The sequence below is a fragment of the Leptopilina boulardi genome, unplaced genomic scaffold (genome assembly GCF_019393585.1).
Source record: "Leptopilina boulardi isolate dan_hultmark-lab unplaced genomic scaffold, ZJU_Lbou_2.1 LbouV2_362, whole genome shotgun sequence".
Taxonomy (NCBI): Eukaryota; Metazoa; Arthropoda; class Insecta; order Hymenoptera; family Figitidae; genus Leptopilina; species Leptopilina boulardi.
Window position 1 is genome coordinate 810,572 of NW_026137932.1, and position 20,451 is coordinate 831,022.

Sequence of the window (20,451 nt, forward strand, 5' to 3'; positions counted from 1 at the left end):
AAGGACATGTTACATTTTTCCAAAAAATAACAAAAAAATAGATTAGTTTTTGTTTAGAAACGAATGTTACTTTTTTAGTAACAAAAAAAAATAATTAAAAAATAGAATCAATGTCAAAAATATTGTCAAGTTTATTTAGCGAACAATATTTGCCAAAAATTTTATATTTTTAAGTATTTTCAACTCATAGTTAATTGTGCAATAATAATAATAATAATAATAATAATAATAATAATAATAATAATAATAATTAAAATTGAGATAAAAAAGTAATTATCAAAATTGACAATTATTCTTATTTTCTTGTGTCACTCAAGTGGGATGCTTTGATTATATATATTTTTATATATATATATACGTAAAACGCACTCAGGGGAGGTGCAGAGATCTGACGTACAGAGAAGTAGGTCAAGCAGGAATGCAAGACGTGCATAATATTATAAGAGAGAGATAAAAATTTTGTTTCACTTCTTATTTGTAGTTTGAGATGTAAATTAATCAGGTACTATAGGCAAAAATAAGAAGAAGAGAGGGAGGAGGGGGAGAAAAAAATAATTTTTTTTTTCACCAAATCACAACCCTCTCCCTCCCTCTATTGGTTGCATCTGACGTCCGAGTTTTGTGACGTTCCTTTGGACGTCACATCGATCCCCCGACATTTTCACCCAATTTTGGTGTCCTTTGGGGGAGTATACCTCCTCATATTATGTTTAATATACTTTTTAGAATTTAATTAAATATTTTTCTTTTATTTTCAATGAATTTTCATATATTATTTAACACACATGAATTTTAATAATAGAAAAAAATAGAAAAAGAGAGAGAGAGATTTTATGTAGGAGAAAAGGGTGCGGTGGACATGTTTTAAAAGCTGATACTCACCTTGTCTGAAGGGATATTTCGCGAACTCATTGTAGACGCGGGGGAGGTGAGGTGGTGTTGAATCCAGAGGCCTTATATGCTGGCAGGTGCTAATAAAATAGGTGGGTCCTTTGGAATTTCTTGAAAAAATTGTCGAGGGAAAATTTTCTTTGAATAAAAAAAAAAAAAAAATCAAAAAAAACGCTTCTCTCGTTTGACAGACGAGAATTTAAAGCGCAAAATTTTTTTTAGATAGGAATATATATATATATATATATATGTATATATATGTTGTGTGTATATAAACTTGTGCCCCTTTTTTTTTTTATTGGATTATATTACACCACTGAATGATGGGGGGAGAAAAAAAAATATCACACACACCCACCCACCACGCACTTTAAAACTCTCTCACTGGTTCACTGAAAATTTTCACTACACCATTTTTTTCGATGTAAATGAAGAAAATTCGCGGCACAATTGCACACATTTGAGTAAAGCCCACACCCGTTGTTTTGATGTTGTTGTTGTTGTTGTTACTTGCACATGTCGGGCGTTAAGTATTTTGGCAGCATTTTTTTTTTCTTTCTTCTCCTTATTTAATGCAATAACCAAAAAAATAACAAGAGAGAGAGAAAGAGAACGAGACACAGGGGCTCAGTTCTTTTGACACTCCGCCGCAGCACCACACGCACCACCGTCGTCAATGATCAGAGCCAAACACATAAAATGGCGTTTCGATGCTGCATTCTTCAAGTACCCGCCATGAACATTGTAAATTTGAGATAGATATGGATATAGAGAGAAAGAAGAAAAATTTTTGAGTAATAAACTTGGTCGCTATGGATTTTGTTTGGTGGCGACACGCGTGACTTTTACATGAACTATGTGATAAGAAAGTAAAATTACCGACTGGCGCGGAAATTCAAAATTTTAAAAATGAAAATTGTAATTTATTTAATTTTATTTTATAAATTAATTAGATATTAATAACTAATGTATAATAATAAATATAATTATATAATGAAAAGTATATTTATAAAAAAAATACTAGTAATTATAAAAAAAAACAATATAAATTAGTTTATATGTAACAAAAATTCGAAAATTTGTTCAAAGATCATGAAATTCACTACTCGGGGGTTTTCGGGATCGCTGATTACGAATCCGATATCAGTTTTTTAAAATTCATAATGGTGGATCCAATATGGCGGATAAAATTACAAAAAGTTGAACTAAATTAACAAAAATTATTACTAGGGGGATTTAGGGGTCGCTGATTACGAATCCGATGTCAATTTTTAAAAATTCAAAATGTCGGATCCAATATGGCGGGCTTTTTTTCTAAATTTGTTAAATTCGCTTAAAACTCGTTACTCGGGGGGTTTTTGGGGTCGCTGATTACAAATCCGATGTCAGTTTTTAAAAAATAAAAAAAACTGATTCAATATGTCAGACAAATTAAGACAATTATTAAATAGTAAAATATTATTAAATATTAATAAAATATTAATATCAAATTTAATTATTAACAAATTTTGAAAGAAAGAGAAAAATTTTAAATTTAAAGTAAAATTTAAATTTCCTTTAATTTCCCAACCGTCGGTAAAGTAGATAGCTGTTGGTAACTTATCCAATTCAGAGATCACTACACTACAGTTCCAACTGTTTCTGTAGTAGCAGTCGAAATTTTATTTTTCTTTTTTTTTGACATTTCCTTATAACCTTTTAAGCAATACACGCGCTGTTGTCAAACAAAAAAAAAAAAAAAGAAGAAGTACATATTACATTTTATCTTTAAATTAAATAATGCATTTCGAGAGTATTTTTAATAAAATAGAATATTTATAATATGTACATGCAATTATAGTGTTAAAGGAAATTTTATTTCTCTTATAAAATAATGTCAGCAATTATTGACGATAAAGTGGTTGATGGAGCAAAAGATCCAAATGTTGTTAAAGAAGATCCAATTCTTATTTTAACAGTAAGTCGTGTAAAATTTTAAATTAATATTTTTAAATAATTTTCAACCTTTGAAATTTGAATAAAATAAATTTTTTTTAAATAATTGAGAAAATTAATTTTCTCGTCATTTAAAAATTTCAATTAAATTTTTTAATTTATTTTAATATAATTTTTTAAAGAAAATTATTAAAAAAATAAATTTTTTAAAATTACTTTTTGTATTATGGTTTTTACTAATAATAATAATAATAATAATAATAATAATTTATCTAATTAAAAAATATAATTCCTTATTAATTAAAATTTGTTTAAAAAAATTTTTTTAAAAATTGTTACATTTTAAAATACAAATAAAAGTTTTTTTTCTTTTTTAAAAAATAAAAAATTTATTATAAAAATAAGAATTATTTTTCTTGGTTCCGTTTATAAATATATAAATAAAATTTTTAAGAATTTTTCCTTTTTACAATCGAAACGAAATAATTAAAACGTAAATTTAATTTTTTTTATTGTTAATAATTTTGGAATATTTTTTGTTAGAAATAAAATAATTAATTATTATCAATTTAAAAGAAAGTTTTTCACAATTCAATTTAAAAAAAAAAAAGTAAAATTTTACGTTAGTAATTTTTTTTTTCGAAAAAAATTAATTTTGTCTTTAAAAATCAAATTTTAAAATAAAAATTTTTTCTTCTTTTTGCAAATTAATAATGTTAATTAAAAAATGAATTTAATAAATTTAAAATTATTATTCAATAGTTGCATAATATTAATTTAATTAAAAAAAATTTTAATTTATTTATTATTATTATTATTATTATTATTATTATTATTATTGTTATTAATTTTTATTTTATTCAATTAATTAAAAAAATGTAATTTATTTATTATTATTATTGTTAATTTTTATTTTATTAATTTATTTTTAATTTCAATTGAATGAATTTTTAGTTCCAATATTTTTATTATTAAATTTGTTTTAGTAAATGCAATTAATTAATATACAAAAAATTTTAGTTAAAAATTTACAGAAAACATTTTTTTTTTTTTTTTTTTTTGAAACATTAAAAAGTGTTGCAAAAATTTTATTTTATTTTACCTTTTTTTTCCCACAGGAAAAAGTGAAATCACTTTATCTATTTCGTGATCATTATTTTGAAAATCATGCAATTGAAGAGGCAATAAATAAAAATTGCGATGTTGAAAAAGAAATGAAGGAGACATTAACGAAATTCGACGAATATAAAGGATATGAAATTGATGGTGCAAGAGCAAAATATTATTTTTTAAAGGGAAAAACACTTAATGTAATAAATAGACATGTACCGCAAGCCGAGGAATTATTAAGTAAAGCAGTGAAATTAGAGCCAAAATTAATTGAAGCCTGGAATGAACTTGGCGAATGTTATTGGAAAAATGATGATATTCAACAGGCGAAAAATTGTTTTTCCGGCGCTTTGCCTCATGTATGTTTTATTTATTTATTTATTTTTTTTTAATTTTATTTCTTATAATAAAAATAATTTTTTCGAATGGAAAATATTTTTTTAAATTATTATTTTAAATGTAAATTGAAGAAAAAAAATTTTTTTTTTTTATTTAAATAAAAAGAAAATTTTTATATTATTGAATGAATTTTTTTTTTTATTTCACAGGGTAGAAATAAAGTTTCATTGAGAAATTTATCGATGGTTCTGAGACAAGAACCAGCGTCACAGGAGCAAAGGATAAAAAATGTTCAACAAGGAGTTGAATATGCAAAAGATGCTGTGAGTCTCGACACATCAGACGGTACTTCTTGGGCTATTTTGGGAAACGCCTACCTTTCTTCATTTTTTACTGTTCAACAAAATCCGGCTACATTGCGTCTCTGTATGTCCGCCTACAATCAAGCCGTAAGTGGAATATAGGCAAAAAAAAAAAATTTTATTCCACTAGAAAAAAAATTATTATTTTAATTCTCTTAATTTCTTATTTTCACTTTTTCCAGGAAAAAGACATTATTGCCAAAAGTAATCCTGATCTTTTTTACAATAAAGCAGTGGTACGTATAATTTTTTTTTTTTATTTCATTTTTGAAAAAAAATTATGTTTCTAAAATTATGATTATTTAAAAATTTATCGCCGTTAAACTGAAAAGAAAACTTTATTTGATTCAAATAATTGAAAAACTATTATCAAATAAATATTTAGTAGAACCAAATAAATATTTACTTGAACCAAAAATTTTTTTTTTTTATTTGAATTAAATAAACTCTATTTGAAGCAATAATTTCTTTATTTGAAACAAATAATATTTAATTGACTAAAATAATAATTATTTCATACAAATAAATATTTATTTAATACAAATATTTATTTCAGTCAAGTAACCGATTATTTGAATTAAATAAAAAAAAAAAATTTTCATTTTAAAGTGAAATTAAAAATAATATATTAAATTTATTTTAAAGAAATTAATCTTAGGGAAAAAAAATTATATCCCACTAGGCACTTAAATATCAAGAGGAATATAAATCCGCACTTGAGTCTTTTGAAAGGTCGATGTTACTGGATCCAACATGGGATGTTCCTCGGACAAAGCAAGAGGATCTCCTTCAGTACCTCAAAGACGTACAAACTTCACTTAATAGTAAAGGGAGACTGAAACCCAAGAGGCTTCTTCAAATGATAAAAGTAAATTTCAACTCACTCTAAAAAATTCTCTTTTTTTATTTCTATTCACCTCATTTTTATTTACTTAAATTTTCAAAAAATTAAGAAATGAAAAAACTATAATTTAAATTTTACAAGAAAAAAATATCTTTTATTAGAATTATGTACAATAATTAAAAAAAAATCTAAAATTTAACCTTTTTTTAACAAATTAAAAATATTTAATTTACTTTTTTAAATTAATTAATTTAATTTACTTTTCTTAAAATCGACATTTTTTTTAATTAAAATTTTATTTCAAATTTTTAAATATTCTACAGTATATCTTATTATTATTTTTTTTTTTTTAACTTTTTCCCCCTTGAAAATTTTTATTTTTATTAAAAAGTTGAAATTTTAAATAGCAAAAAAATTAATTTTTCAGACACTTGATTTAAAACATTTAGGACCCTATAGCGATGGATCCTATACAGTTGGAAATAAAACTGTAAAATTGGAGAAAATCTTGTTAAAAAATTTAATTCCTGGTGTAAATTTAGAAAAAGTCATTTTTGGAAAAGTTGTATGCTGGATTCAAGACTCAGACTGTGTGCCTTTGTAAGTTTCATTTCTTTTTTTTTTGAATTATTCTCAAAGACATTAAATTTATTTTTTTACAATTTAATTTAGTAAAATTATTTTTTTTTTTGAAACTATTTGAAAATCCAAAAAAAAAAAATTCCAAATAAAAGAAAATATAAATAACAAAAATTATATTTAAACAAAAAATTCAATTTTGAAGAAGTAATATTTAATTTATTTTTAGTACATTTTGCCTCGTCGATAATGAACAAACTTGTGTGGCTGTGACTGTTTATAATTTAGCAAAAGGACGAGGAGTCACAAATGGTGATTCAGTCGCAATTCCTGAACCTTTTGTAACTCATCAAAAATTCTCTTACAAGGAACATGTAAATATAATTATATTGTTTATTAATTTTCTTTCTACTGAAAAATTAATAAATATCTAGTAATCAGATAAAAAAAAATTTACTTTTTAATTTATTTAAAAAAAAAAAAATAAAATTCAACTCTTTAGATTTATTTATTATTTATTTAAGAATATACGGGTTATTTAGATAATTAACTTTTTTCTAATAGAACAATTTTAATTTATCAATTAAAATTAAATTTTTCTAAATTGAAATTAATTTTTTTATTTAAATTAATAAAAAAATTTTATTTACGTAGATTTAGCGGGGGGGTTTTTTTTTTTTAATTTTTGGCGAATGTAATTATTTTTTTAAAATTAATTAATTTCCTAATAATTTAATGATAATAATAAGTAAATATTAATTATTTTTGCAGACATTTGATTTTAAATCAATAAGAGTCGAAACACCATTGATTCTTGTGGTGAATGGAAAAAAAATGAGCTGGGAACAACAGGCAGGAATTCGAATTTCCTCTATGAAAAAAAGTGATTAACTCTGTTTTTGTTTTAAGTTGAATTAGTTTTTTAAAAAAAAGATTCCTTAAAATTCTATTAGACATCTTTACGTTATAATTTTAACTGGAAAAAAAAATTATTTTATTCAAACATTCAATCAATAGTATTAAACAGTAAAATAAAGACAATTTTTTTAATTGAAAAAAAGTTAAAATATAAACAAACAATTTTAGAAGAAATTAAAAAAACTTATTAAATTCAAAACAATAGATTTTAATTTCACAATTTTTAGTAATAATTACTACAAATCGAATTTAATTTTTCCCTTTTTTTTTAGTATAACGCAAAAATGCCCAATTGTTATTCAATAAATTAAAGAAAATTTTATATATTGTATATTGTAATGCAACATTTTTCAGTATTTAAAAAAAATTATTTTAGGTGACAATATTATTTGCCAAGTCACTGAAAAAATAAATTAAATTTTTTAAAATTTAAATTGATTCTTACATAATATGTATAGAACAATTTCGCCTAGTCATAATTTTTTTTTTTTTTTTTTCTATCAAATGACAAATTTTTAGAACAAACAAAAAGTTTTGTACTTAAAAAAAAATAATGTTAATATGCATAAAGAACAAATTTCTAGAAATAAATTTATTTAAGATTTAAAAAAAATGTAATAATTGCTATTTTTTTAAAAACAAGAAAAAATTTGTAAAAAAAAAATCATACTACTACATGACAAAGATTTAATTTTGTTTGTAAAACAGAGGATAATAATAATAATTTTATAACTAAATTTAAATATGATTTCGATGGCAGACAAATTCGATCTCAGAAATAAAAAAAAAAGTTTTTGTAAATTTTTCAAATTATTCTTTGTGATATTTTTTTTTTTATATATAAAAATTGAATAATTCTAATGTTATTGATTTTATTTTTTTTTTGCCTAAAAAAATCCCGAAAGTTGCGAATTAAAATTTTTTTTAATAAAATATGGAAAATTCAATTTTTTTAAAAATTTTAATTCAAATTTTACAGAAACTTTATTGTTTTTAGAATTTTGAATTAATTTTTTTTTAAATCTTTTTTACTATTAAAAATTTTAACTTAAAATATTGTATTTCTCTAATTTATCGAGACTCTGACTTTTTTATTGTTTAAATAAAATCTTAAAAATTTTCTTTAGTTGATTCTTAAAAAAAAAATCGCGAAATAGAGATCACATTTTTTTCCTAATCTCAAAAATTAAAAAGTTAATTTATTTAAATAAATTATAGTTTTTAATGAATTTTTTTTAGCATTTATCTCAAGTTTGATTCCTCATTAAGCTGCGTCCTCCAATTTTTATTAAAATCGGCTTATTCTATTTTTATAATTTTTTTTTGTTTAATTATAAATATAATTGTTTGTTTTTAAATATAAATGTAAAATATTAAAAATATTCGTTTACCATTTTACATAAATTGTGAAAATTTATTTCAGACATTAAACTTGGATCACAAAATAAAGTCAAATACAATTGAAAGATGTTTTCAAACATAATTCAAATGTTTAAAAATAATAATGAACTTTTTGTATAGGCACGTGGAGAATATTCTATCGCAAGGTTAAAAGTATGTATTTTGCTTGTTAAAATATTATTTATCCTCACTTTTTAATAATGCTCAATAAACATAATGGCATCACTTTATAAATTTTTTATTTAAAAAGTTACACGTGTTTCATATCCAATTGTATCAATATCAATAGACATTAATAGATAAGAATATTGTTTTTAATTAACGTAATAAATTATATAAAAATATATGGATTAAAATTTTACAAAAAAATAGTTATATAAAAATCCTAAGAACGACAACAAATGTCTACTTATATATATTTTGTTTGAAAATTATTAAAGTTAAGAAAAATTATTTGTTTGGATACTTTAAGTAAGTACAAATAATGAGAAAATAATATTACTTTAGAAAATTAATTTTAGAATATATTAAAAAAAAAACATAAATTTCTTACATTAAGAAAGAATCAAACAAACAATCTAAAAAGTTTTTTTTTTAATTCCCGTCAAATTTTAATATTTGTAAAAAAGTTCTTGTTCATCCAATATTTACACTCATTCATTCCTTCTCCCATCCTAAAACCTCAACAATATATTTCAATTTTTTTATTTGCTATTTTTGCACAGGGTTAGGAAACTCATATGTTATACACGGGGATGAGTAATATAATTTGAAAAATTATATTGTGGAACGTCCCAAATGTTGTATTCCACCACTTTGTTCCTACGCAACATTTGAGACGTTTGACTTTATAATGTTGCAAATAATAACACATCCCTGTGTACAACTTTTGAGTTTCAATACCCTGAGCAAAATGACCATATTAAAACCATCATGAGCACAAAAGGTTTGCTTCGTGTCATTTTTTTTCATGTCATAAAATTTTATAAACGTATATTTGTCATTTTATCAACTTAGACTAAAATTAATTCTTATTTACAGATTAATTAAAGTGTGATTAAAAAACAAGAGAATATATACTTCTACTACCTTAAATTATCATAGAATGAAAAATAGAAAACATTAAAAAATGGATACATTAACCTATACAAGTCCTCTAGCAACTGTACAACTTATACCAATCTTCAATTATTTAACAATACTTAGTGATTATTTATTCATTAACAATTATTTACCAGAATTTGATCAATACAAACAAATACCAATTATAAATGCACTTTATGATTATTTAGAAGAAAATAAAGATACTTTAGGCAATAGAGTGAAATTAATTCGATATTTATTAAAAGGTAGTGATCTATATGGAGAAGAAGATAATGAATATTTAGATCCAATTTTCGTTAATGAAATGTTTAACTACATCATTAGTTCTCTTGTATTTGATAAATATGGAAATATTTATGGATTTTTGGCAGAAACAATTCGTGGGTTAAAAAATTTACAATTTGATTATGTTATGCCGAAGATAAAAGAACAACTTGCAAATACAAGTTATGAAAATGAATTTGGAATTCCCTCGACACTTAGTGATTTTGCTGTTGAAAGAATATATCACAATATAATATTGCCACTTTTTCCGCAACCCAATAATATTGATATCAATTTATTGTCTCTTGATTATATTTTTGCACAAGCTGGTTCAATATATCTTCGTCTTGGAAGAATAAATGAAACCTATTTTCCTGATTTTGAAAATTATATTTTAACAAAAAGCTTTAATAATCTAAAATTTGATGATTTTGTTACAGTCGGACATATAATAATTAATTTATTACATAGAGAAAATATTGATATTTTAACATTAAGAGCTTTTGCACTTCCAGTTGTTTTCTATTATATTTCAACTGAGACAAAAATTATAAATGAAACAATAAGAAATATAATTTTTGAACCACATCATTGGGAGATGGCTTATCATAATTTTTTGCAATTTACAACTATTGCTTTTGAACAGATAAAAAATCAATTAACCAAAGATTATGCATATAAAATTCATGAGGCATTTTTGAAATTTCATAATCGTTTTTATATGGCTAAACTATTTTTGGATCTAGAATGCCGACTATCATTGAATGAAAAAGAAAGAAAACAAAGAATTCCTATGTACATAAAAAATTATAATAAAAATTTTCAATGTCACAATGAAAGTGTTTTACCGGACATTAATGAATGGTTCATAAAGCAAATTGATTATATAGTCGATATGTATGAAAAATATGATTTAGCGATAGTTCAGCAGTATTTTAATCAATTTTTAAAGGAAAAAAAATTTAATGAAATCGAAATAAAATTATTAGTTAATGATTTTAATAATTTAACCAGTAAATCTTTCGATTTACTTGAATTTTCTTCCTCCGACAAGAGAAATTCAGATTATTATGCATTAATACGAGAAAATTATACTGTTACATTTATTAAAGAATCTGATAATCCAGAAATTTTCAATCAAAAAGTTGGATCATCTTCAGAAAAATATAAACAATCAACAAATAAAATTGTAATTTTAAAATATGCCAATGAACAAATAGAAGAATTTTATCAAGAATTAATGAAATATAAAAAGGAAAAATTAAAATTTTATTTAAATAATTTAGACAATAATTCAGAATGGTGGAAAGAATTTGGATTATCTTTGGTGCCAGCTTATCCATGTTTATCAAATAATGATGATAAAAATTTGTGTGAAGAAGATGATATAAAATTTTTAAAAAAATTTCCCGAAAACATAACATCTAATATAATAGACATATATACACGATCTCTTTTATCTTTATTTGGTATAAATATAAGAATAGTATTTTTAAAAAACTTAATTGATGAAACAATCGATAGATTAAATATTCCTCTTAAAAAATTTACCACTATTTCGCTACAAAATAAAACAGATACAATATGGAATAAATTTTCACTACATTTAGAGGAGCCTGAATGTGAATCTAATTCAATAACACAAGAAGGTATAAAAATAATAACAGCCGTTATTGACAATTTAAAAAAACAAACTAATGAAAATTTTGCAATTGTTGATAAAATTTTAAATAAAATGAAATTTTTAAAATCTAATTTCATTAGAAATGTTAGTATCGTCGATAAAAATGAAAATCAAATATTATACATACGTTCATTTAACAGTTATACTGGTTATGGTTATAAATTTATATTTACTTCTCCTGTATCTCAAAATAAAACTGAAATTGCTAATCTCAGAAGTGATTATGGTTTCAATAGTAAAATGTTTATTAAACTTTTTAATAATTCATCAAAAATTGAAAAAACATATATTAAATTTAATACATATTATCAAGATTTCAATACTGAATATTATATGCAAGAAATTAATAATCATCTTCATAGAAAATTTACCAGAATTTTATTTTTTGGTATATCGTCTCATGATATTAATGAACAATGTGATAATTATGAATATTTACAAGAATCGAAACATTCTAATGTTTGCCTAAGACATAGGCGTTTTATTGAAAAAATTCATATAAAAAACGAAATAGTTGAGATAATAAAAAAAAATTTTATTCTTAAAAAAAAATATCAATCCGAAGAGGAAATACGTAAATCATTAGAAAAATACACCTTACCAGATAATAAAATATTTTTAATATATTTTGTCAATCATTTTCTAGAAGACAACAATTTTGAAGAATCTGAATGGAGTAAATATTTACTAATAGAGAATTCTCATATTTTAAATAAATTAAGATTCGATATACGTTTAGAAAATAATATTTCAAACATTGTAGCTAAAGAGAGAATAAATTTACTCTACACATATAGAGAGAGATCTAAAATTGAAGAAGCAACATCACTGGGAAATATAATTAAAAATTACAATAATCAAAAGGCAGGTTATTCGGCAACATTTGAAGATTACTATGCAATTAGAAATTTTATTACAACAGGCAATAGAAGAATAAGTCAAGATACAAGTGAAGCAAAATTAATGAAACTTGCTTTATATAAATTAGCAATAAGACAATCTGACGATTTAAAAGAGGATTTTGAATCGAAATTATTTCGAATCGAATACAAATCTGTCGAATGGATTAAAAAGGAAATATATATTGGAAAACGTTTTATTTTTCAAAAATTTTTAACAACTTCTACAAATATTAAATCTGCGGAAAGACTTTCTGAATTTCCACCAAATGGATTTCGTTATGTTTTATATGAAATGGATTTTTTTGGTTCTTATTTTAGAGTAAAAATTGAAGTTGACGAAGAAGAAGTGGTTGTCAATCATAATTATCATATTCATAGAGAAAAAAAAGTTATACTTTTGCCTGGTAGTGAATTTGAAATAGTGGAAATTGTACTAACAAAACTTGAAGCAGTTGGAAATGTTTTAAAAGTGGTACTACTTTCTAAATCTCATTTCTATAAAACTTATGATTATTATAAAAAAATTATGAACGAAATTTCACGTAATAAATAAAATTTAATCTATTTTTGATTAATATTTAAAAATAATAATTTTCATATTACTTTATTATCATCTATTTATTAAATATGAAATATCTAAGATACAAATAAATTTTTATGAAAAATAATAAAACTAATAAACTTTATTTAAATAAGTTTCTTGCCCATAGTTTTAAAAATTGTTGTCTTGCATGTTGGTATCAACAATTGTTTATTCTCATCAATAAGTTCATCGTTTCTTTTTTCTAATAATACTTCAAATCCAGCTCGATAGGCTAATTTTATTGATGCCGATGATGTGAAAATGGTGACACTTGAAAAAATATTTAACCTCTTGCCAAATTCATTTCTGAAATTTTTTTTTATTATTAGTAATTAATGACAAAAAAAAATTTGTATATTTTTTCTGTGGAATTTAACTAAAAGAAAATATACTTTTATTTTTATAATTTAATTTAATATTATTTTTTACCTATTTATTGTTCATTAATATTATTATTATTATTATTATTATTATTATTATTATTATTATTATTATTATTATTATTATTTACAAATGTAAAATTGATAAAAAATTACCGTGCCATAAGAAGATGATAACCAATTGCATTTCCACGATAAGTGGGCTCAACACTAAGACCAAAACCTCCTATATAATTATCACTATCGTATAATTTTTTTGTATCAATATTTTCCGATAAAATATTCAAAATATCCATTATTTTTTTAATTTTTTCAGATTTAAACTAAAATAAATTAAAATAAATTAATAAATAAAAAAAAAATTATTACTAAAATAGTTTAATATAATAAAAAAAAAAAAATAATTTACACTTTCACCGAAATAATTTTTTCCATTCTTTCCGCCAATATAAAGAACATTCATTCCTGCCAAAATTGATTTTTCACCATTTGGATTATTGAAAAATGCCCCTAAACTTAAATTGTCATTCAATACTTTAGAAAATATATTTCTCATCTCATTCATAGCTACTGGATCATTTTTCACATCTAAAAGTGGCAAAATATATTTTAAGTATAGAAAATTTTGATGCAGGTGGGACGTGATCATTAAATTTTTGTTTTAATTAATTAAATTATAAAACTAAAAAATATGCAATAATAAATTATAACGTAAAAATATAATAAAAAAAAATTAAAGTGGATTAATTAAGAAAAACGATAATCGGACAAATTTGTCCGAATGTGTCCGGAATGTATTTGTCCGAATATCATCGTTTTTATTAAAATTTACTCAAATGTAAAAGCAGTTTTTAATAAATAAAAATAAAAGAAAAAAATTCTAAATATTTTATATAAATTCAAATTTTCATGTTATTAGAAATACTTCTGAAATTCTTGTTTATGTTTACTCAATGTTACTTATATAGAGGACAACAGAGACTAATATATATATATATATATATATATATATATATATAATTTAATATGTCCCAAATAAAATTTAATTAAAAAAATTTTCTATTCTCAACAAAATAATTAATTTTAAAAAATATATTTAAACATTTTTAAATAAATAAAAATAGAAAATAAATTTTTATTTAAAAAAATGTAACTTACTTTCAGATTCAAATACAGGTTCATCGGCTATGAAAAATTTACACATATGATCTGTAGCTTCATCGTATCTATCTTTTGGAATTGCTTGAATGGAAAATTTTATAGTTTCACCATTTTTTAAAATTTCCACATTTTTAACAAAATCAGACAAATTATCAGAGTTTAACTCCATAATAATGAAATTTTATAAATTTATAAAAAAATTTTATATATAATTTAAATGATGATTTATTTATATAAAATTATAAATTGAACTGACCGTCACTAGCAACTACAATATATTGAATAACAACTTTTTCCAAAATAAATTCGATTTATAAGACGTATTTTTCATTTCACGTATAATATTGTAGGAGCGTTCAATTTTTGTCTAAAGAAAAAATTTTTACTTTTTTTATTTTATATAATATAAACCACCTTTTATATTTATGATAAATCAATAATAAAAATTAAAATTTTATATGTGAAATAATTTTTGTAATCTAAAATTGACAATTCGAACCAGAAAAAATTGAAAATTAACAATCATATACATAAACTTAAATGCATGAAATCGAAATGAATTCATTTTTTTTTCTCTCTTTTACCATTTCAAATTTTAACTATAAAAATATTGTACATATTTCCCTAATTTATTATTGTGAATTCGACTTTTTTATTGTTTAAATATAATATTACATTTTTTCTCCATTTGATTCTTAAAAAAAAAAAAAAAAAAAAAAATATCGCGCAATAAATGGAGAATACATTTTTTTAAACCTCAACAATTAAAAAGTTAATTTATTTATATACAAATTATAGTTTTTAATTCATTTTCTTTAATCATTTATATCTCATAAGTACAATTCCTCATTAAGCTCCTCAGATAGCAACCTTGCTGCAAGCTTCAAATGTCCCACCTAACCCTAACTTAACCCAAGCTTGCATGGTAAGCTTGCCGAAAGATTGCAGTGTATAGTTACAGCAAGATTGCTCAGTAAGCTTGCATGGTAAGCTTGTCGCAAGGTTGGTACAAGGTTGCCAAATAACCTTGCCAATCAACACAGAAGGTTGCAGCAAGCTTGCCATGCAAGTTTGCTCAGCAACCTTATGGCAAGCTTGGCTTGCCAAAAAAAAATTGTTTTGAGGGAGGGAAATTTATTTTTGTACATACATTGAGCACCAGTTCTTGGGAGGTCAAAAAAATTTACTGCGCAGAAAACTTCTGTGCTGATTGGGGAAGGTTATTGGCAACCATGCACAATCTTGCAGTAACCTTACACTGCAATCTTTCGGTAAGCTTACCATGCAATCTTGCGATAATCATACTGTTCAATCTTGCAGTAAGCTTACACTGCAATCATTCGGCAAGCTTACCATGCGCAAGTTTGGGTTAGATGGGACATTTGAAGCTTGCGGCAAACTTGCCGTGCAAGGTTGGCAATATTGCGCGGTAAGCTTGCCGCAAGGTTGCTCTGCAAGGTTACGTGCTATCTGGGTAAATTAAATGACAATTTTTAAAATTAATTCTGCAATTATTTTAGAATTGTAGATTCAAAATTTTGTAACTGACTATTATGAACTATATATATATATAGGCCTTGAATCCTGGAAACCTATGCCCCAAAATTTTAAGGTTATGTTTGATCTTTGACCTTGAATCCTGGAAACTATGCCCTTGAATTTTAAGGTTATATTTGATCCATGACCTTGAATTCTGGAGACCTATGACCTTTAATTTTGAGGTTTTGTTCGTTTTAATACTAATATAAGTGTTCCACGTCAATTCACTTGTGGGTTTATGGTTGATTATACTTGATATGGAATGACCCATTCCTATAACCTAACTTAATCTAACTTAACCTAACTTTGGTAAAAACATGGGTTGGGTACACTTAACATGGAATCACCCATACTGGAGACAACGGCGAAATCTTTTTATAATATAGAGAGAGATTATTATTATTATTATTATTATTATAAATTTTTAATAGAATTAATAGATTAATATTTTATTTAGGATGAAATATTAATATGCACATGATTGAAAGTATATATTTAATTATATTTATTTTTTTATAATTTTCCTATAATTTTTTTTCTATTTACATTGTCATTACTTTCTTATAATACTCAAACTTTGGCACTTGCTCTCTCCTTTCTTTCACATAATATTATAATATTTATAACTTAAATCTACGCAGTCTGAAAAAGTTTTTCAATTAATTACATTATTAATTTTATGCCAATTTTCAAAAAAAAAACTTGGTTCTTCAAAAAAAAAAATTTTTTTTTTTTTTTTTAAATTTAAAAATCAATAAATCACATATATGATTTTTTTGATTGATCCTTTTCTCGTCGAATGTATATAATATAAAAAATTATAATTTTTCAATAATTTTAGCAAATTTTTTTTTAATTATAATTTATTATAATTAATATATTTCTTATAATTTAAATGTAGAAAAAAGAAGAGTGGGAAATTTTTGACAAACATTCTCTTGCATTTATTCGAAGAGTTTCGAATAATGGAATAATAATAATGTTTGGAGAAAAAAAAAATTAAAAAGGACTATAAAATTCTATTAACGATTATATAATAATAAATACTTATTTTTTTTATATATATATAACAAATAACAGCATTCTTGTATATCTAAAATTAAAGGCGCTTTTTGCTTCTCAGTCTCGAAACTCATCTCTTATTGAAATAGATACAGAGTTTACAGAAAAAATATCTCTTGAAGCGATTAGCGTCATTTGTGTGGTACGCATATAATTATCCCATAAAAAAAACATTAATTATAATTTTCATTTTCAAAAATTTTATTAGAAATAATTATTTTCTAGATGAATTTTCAATTTTTGGATTACCATTTTGATGGAATTATTTCTAAAAAAAAATTCTTTTAAAATAAAAATTCTAATTAATAATTTTTTATGTGATAATTATGCGCTCATAATTTGTGTGTGTTTTTTTTTTTTCTTCTTCTTCTTCTTAATAAAATTTTATCCTAAGCACATTTGGTGATTCATTCATTTATTTCCCAGAGTTTGGAATAATTGTCCATAACTTCAATGAACCATTCCTTGAGTTTAGCGTCCTTAAAGAATGGTAGAAGTGCACGAAGTTGAAGTTGTAGAAGCGCTTCATTCCCAAGAAGTGTATTAAGCTGTCGAAGAAGATCAATATCGCCGTGAAGTTTCAAAAGACTTGAATAAGTAAAAATAAAATACTGAACTTCAAGTTGTTTTTTTGCCCAAGCCTCAACTGAATAATTTCCACTGGCTGACTGAATTCTACCCATATGCTCTGCGTACCATGGCGAAAAATAATTACTCAATTCAAGATTTGAGAGATCAGCAACGCCTCGCGTTTTTAGTCGTTCTTTTATTTGAAGATACACCTCTGGCCTATAAACAAACACCTGAAAAAGATAAAGAATTCTTAAAATTTTTGCGAGTTTATTGATATTTAAAAAAACGTACATACATATATTCTATTTAAATATTCTATTGAAAAGTAATATCTTTTATTTACTTTTCTCGCTTTCTATCTTCTTTCTATCTCATTTTATATCTTTAGATTTTTTATTGTTTTTTTTCTCTTTTTCTTCCTCTCTATCTCTTACTATTTATTTTTATTCATTTCTCAGTCTTTCTATCTTTTTCCATTTATTTGTATTTTCTTCTATTTCTTTCTATCCCTTTTAAGAACAAAAACAAGAAGAGCAACATGAACTACAAGAAGAAGAACAACAAGAACAATAACAAGAACTATGTACATGAAGAAGAACAACAAAAACAATAACGAGAACTTTGTACAAGAAGAAGAACAATAAAAGCACCAGGAACAATAACAAGAAGAATAAGAGGAGTAACAAAAACAGCAAGAATAATCATAATAACAAGGACAGTAAGAACAAAAACAACAAGAACAAAGAAAACAATAAGAAAAAAAACAAGAACAAGAAAAGCAACCGGAGCAACAAAAACAGCAGGAATAATCATAATAACAAGGACAGTAAGAACAAAAACAACAAGAACAACAAGAAGAAAAACAACAAGAACTACAAGAACAAGAGCAACAAGAACATGAACAAGAGCAAGAACAACAATAAGAAGGACAGCAAGAACAAAAACAAAAAGGACAAGAAGAGCAACAGGAGCAACAAAAAAAATAAGAACAAGAAGAGCACCAGGAACAATAACAAGCAACAAAAACATCAAGATGAATCATAATAACAAGGACAGTAAGAACAAGAACAAAGACAACAAGAATAAGAACAACAAGAAGAAAAATAACAAGAACTACTAGAAGAAGAGCAAGAAGAACATGAACAAGAGTAAGAACAAAAACAAAAAGGACAATGACAACAAGATGATCAAAAACAACAACAAGAAAAAGAACGACAAAAACAAGAGGGGCAACAAGAACTACAAGAAGATGAACAACTAGATCCCAGACAACAAGAAGAACAGGAGCATCAAGAACAAAAACAACAAGAACAATGAAGAAAACATATGAACAAAAACAAGGACACCAACAAAAGCAAGAAGAAAAACAATAACAACAAAATCAACAAGAGCAATAAGAATAAAAATAAAAAGAACAACAATAGCAAGAACTACAAGAAGAATCCAAGAAGAAGGGCAGGAGCAACAAGTACAAAAAAAGAACAACAACGAAAACAAGAACAATAAGAGTAACAAGAAAAATAAGAACAACAAATTGACAAAAACAACAAGAACAAACATAACAGGCGCGGCAACAAGAAGAAAAACAACAAGAACTACAAGAAGAAGAAGAAAAAAAATAAAAGAGTAACAGGAGCAACAAGTAAAAAAAAGAACTACAAGAGTAACAAGAAAAATAAGAACAACAAATGAACAAAAACAACAAGAACTACAAGAAGAAAAACAAGAACAACAAATTAACAAAAACAACAAGAACAACAAAACAACAAAAACTACAATAAGAAGAACAAAAAAAACAAGAAGAGCAACATAAACAGGAACAATAACAAGGACAGCAAGAACAAAAACAACAACAAGAAAAAGAACGATAAAAACAAGATGTGCAACAAGAACACGGACAACAAGAACAACAAGAGCATCAGTAGCTACAAAAACAATAATAAGAACTACAAGAAGATGAATAACAAGAAGATGAGCATCAAGAACAATGACAACTAGGAGAACAAGTGCAACCAAGAAAACAAGAACAGCAACAAGTAGAAGGACAACAACAATAGTAACAAGAACAACAAGAGTAACAGGCGCAACAAGAATAAAAACAACAAGAACTATATAAGAAGAAGAACAACAAGAGTAACTTGAGCAACAAGAACTATATAAGAAGAAGAATAGCAAGAGTAACTTGAGCAACAAGAACAAGAACCACAATAACAACAAGAGCAACAAGAAAAATAAGAAGAATAATTATAAGAGGAACATTAACAACAATAACAACAAGAAGAAAAACAACAAGAACTACAAGAAGAATCCAAGAAGAAGGGCAGGAGCAACAAGTACAAAAAAAGAACAACAACAAAAACAAGAACAATAAGAGTAACAAGAAAAAAAATAACAACAAATTAACAAAAACAACAAGAACAAAGATAACAGGCGCAACAAGAAGAAAAACAACAATAACTTTAAGAAGAAGAACAACAAGAACAAGAAGAGCAACATAAACAGGAACAATAACAAGGATAGCAAGAACAAAAACAACAACAAGAAAAAGAACGATAAGAACAAGATGGGCAACAAGAACAACAAGAGGATCAGTAGCTACAAAAACAATAACAAGAACTACAAGAAGATGAACAACAAGAAGATGAGCAACAAGAACAATGACAACTAGTAGAACAAGTGCTACAAAGAAAACAAGTACAAGGACAAGAATAACAACAACAAGAACTATATAAGAAGAACAACAAGAGTAACTTGAGCAACAAGAACAAGAACCATAATAACAACAAGAGCAACAAGAACTATAAGAAGAAAAATTACAAG

General features: G+C 24.1%; 5 protein-coding genes across 6 annotated transcripts in view; 2 read left to right on the plus strand and 3 right to left on the minus strand.

Annotated features, from left to right (window-relative positions):
* LOC127286827 (ubiquitin-like protein 3) overlaps window positions 1-1,639 on the minus strand; it is a 95,111-nt gene extending 93,472 nt beyond the window's left edge. Inside the window, exon 1 of the mRNA XM_051313431.1 lies at window positions 883-1,639. Within this exon, the coding sequence (XP_051169388.1) occupies window positions 883-912 (30 nt within the window). The 5' untranslated portion in view covers window positions 913-1,639. The remainder of the gene's footprint in view (window positions 1-882) is intronic.
* A 940-nt stretch (window positions 1,640-2,579) lies between these two features.
* LOC127286595 (tetratricopeptide repeat protein 5-like) lies at window positions 2,580-7,180 on the plus strand. Its single transcript, XM_051313080.1, has 8 exons — window positions 2,580-2,848; window positions 3,945-4,295; window positions 4,485-4,724; window positions 4,820-4,873; window positions 5,320-5,505; window positions 5,909-6,081; window positions 6,290-6,434; window positions 6,832-7,180. The coding sequence occupies exons 1-8, from the start codon at window positions 2,765-2,767 to the stop codon at window positions 6,949-6,951; spliced, it is 1,353 nt and encodes a 450-aa protein (XP_051169037.1). The 5' UTR covers window positions 2,580-2,764; the 3' UTR covers window positions 6,952-7,180.
* Window positions 7,181-8,370: 1,190 nt separating this feature from the next.
* LOC127286610 (uncharacterized) lies at window positions 8,371-12,886 on the plus strand. 2 transcript variants are annotated; one of them, XM_051313101.1, is made up of 2 exons: window positions 8,371-8,532; window positions 9,421-12,886. In XM_051313101.1, exon 2 carries the CDS (start codon window positions 9,509-9,511, stop codon window positions 12,884-12,886), a length of 3,378 nt encoding a protein of 1,125 aa, XP_051169058.1. In that variant the 5' UTR covers window positions 8,371-8,532; window positions 9,421-9,508. The 2 variants fall into 2 exon arrangements, with proteins under 2 accessions (XP_051169058.1, XP_051169057.1); XM_051313100.1 differs by lacking the exon at window positions 8,371-8,532 and adding an exon at window positions 8,758-8,850.
* Window positions 12,887-12,924: 38 nt separating this feature from the next.
* On the minus strand, window positions 12,925-14,746 carry LOC127286611 (uncharacterized). Its single transcript, XM_051313102.1, has 4 exons — window positions 14,455-14,746; window positions 13,706-13,884; window positions 13,453-13,619; window positions 12,925-13,222 (listed from the first exon to the last, which is right to left on the minus strand). Exons 1-4 carry the CDS (start codon window positions 14,624-14,626, stop codon window positions 13,021-13,023), a joined length of 720 nt encoding a protein of 239 aa, XP_051169059.1. The 5' UTR covers window positions 14,627-14,746; the 3' UTR covers window positions 12,925-13,020.
* Window positions 14,747-16,477: 1,731 nt separating this feature from the next.
* Window positions 16,478-20,451, minus strand: part of LOC127286543 (torso-like protein) — a 44,017-nt gene continuing 40,043 nt past the window's right edge. Inside the window, exon 4 of the mRNA XM_051313001.1 lies at window positions 16,478-17,861. Coding sequence (XP_051168958.1) covers window positions 17,466-17,861 — 396 coding nt within the window. The 3' untranslated portion in view covers window positions 16,478-17,465. The remainder of the gene's footprint in view (window positions 17,862-20,451) is intronic.

Coding starts and splice junctions, on each gene's coding strand:
- LOC127286595 (XM_051313080.1), top strand. CDS start 2,765: ATGTCAGCAATTATTGACGATAAAGTGGTTGATGGAGCAAAAGATCCA. Junction 4,296..4,484: donor TTTCCGGCGCTTTGCCTCAT/GTATGTTTTATT, acceptor TTTATTTCACAG/GGTAGAAATAAAGTTTCATT. Junction 4,874..5,319: donor TTTTTTACAATAAAGCAGTG/GTACGTATAATT, acceptor ATATCCCACTAG/GCACTTAAATATCAAGAGGA.
- LOC127286610 (XM_051313101.1), top strand. CDS start 9,509: ATGGATACATTAACCTATACAAGTCCTCTAGCAACTGTACAACTTATA.
- LOC127286611 (XM_051313102.1), bottom strand. CDS start 14,626: ATGGAGTTAAACTCTGATAATTTGTCTGATTTTGTTAAAAATGTGGAA. Junction 13,885..14,454: donor ACCTGTATTTGAATCTGAAA/GTAAGTTACATT, acceptor TGCCACTTTTAG/ATGTGAAAAATGATCCAGTA. Junction 13,620..13,705: donor AAAATTATTTCGGTGAAAGT/GTAAATTATTTT, acceptor AATTTATTTTAG/TTTAAATCTGAAAAAATTAA.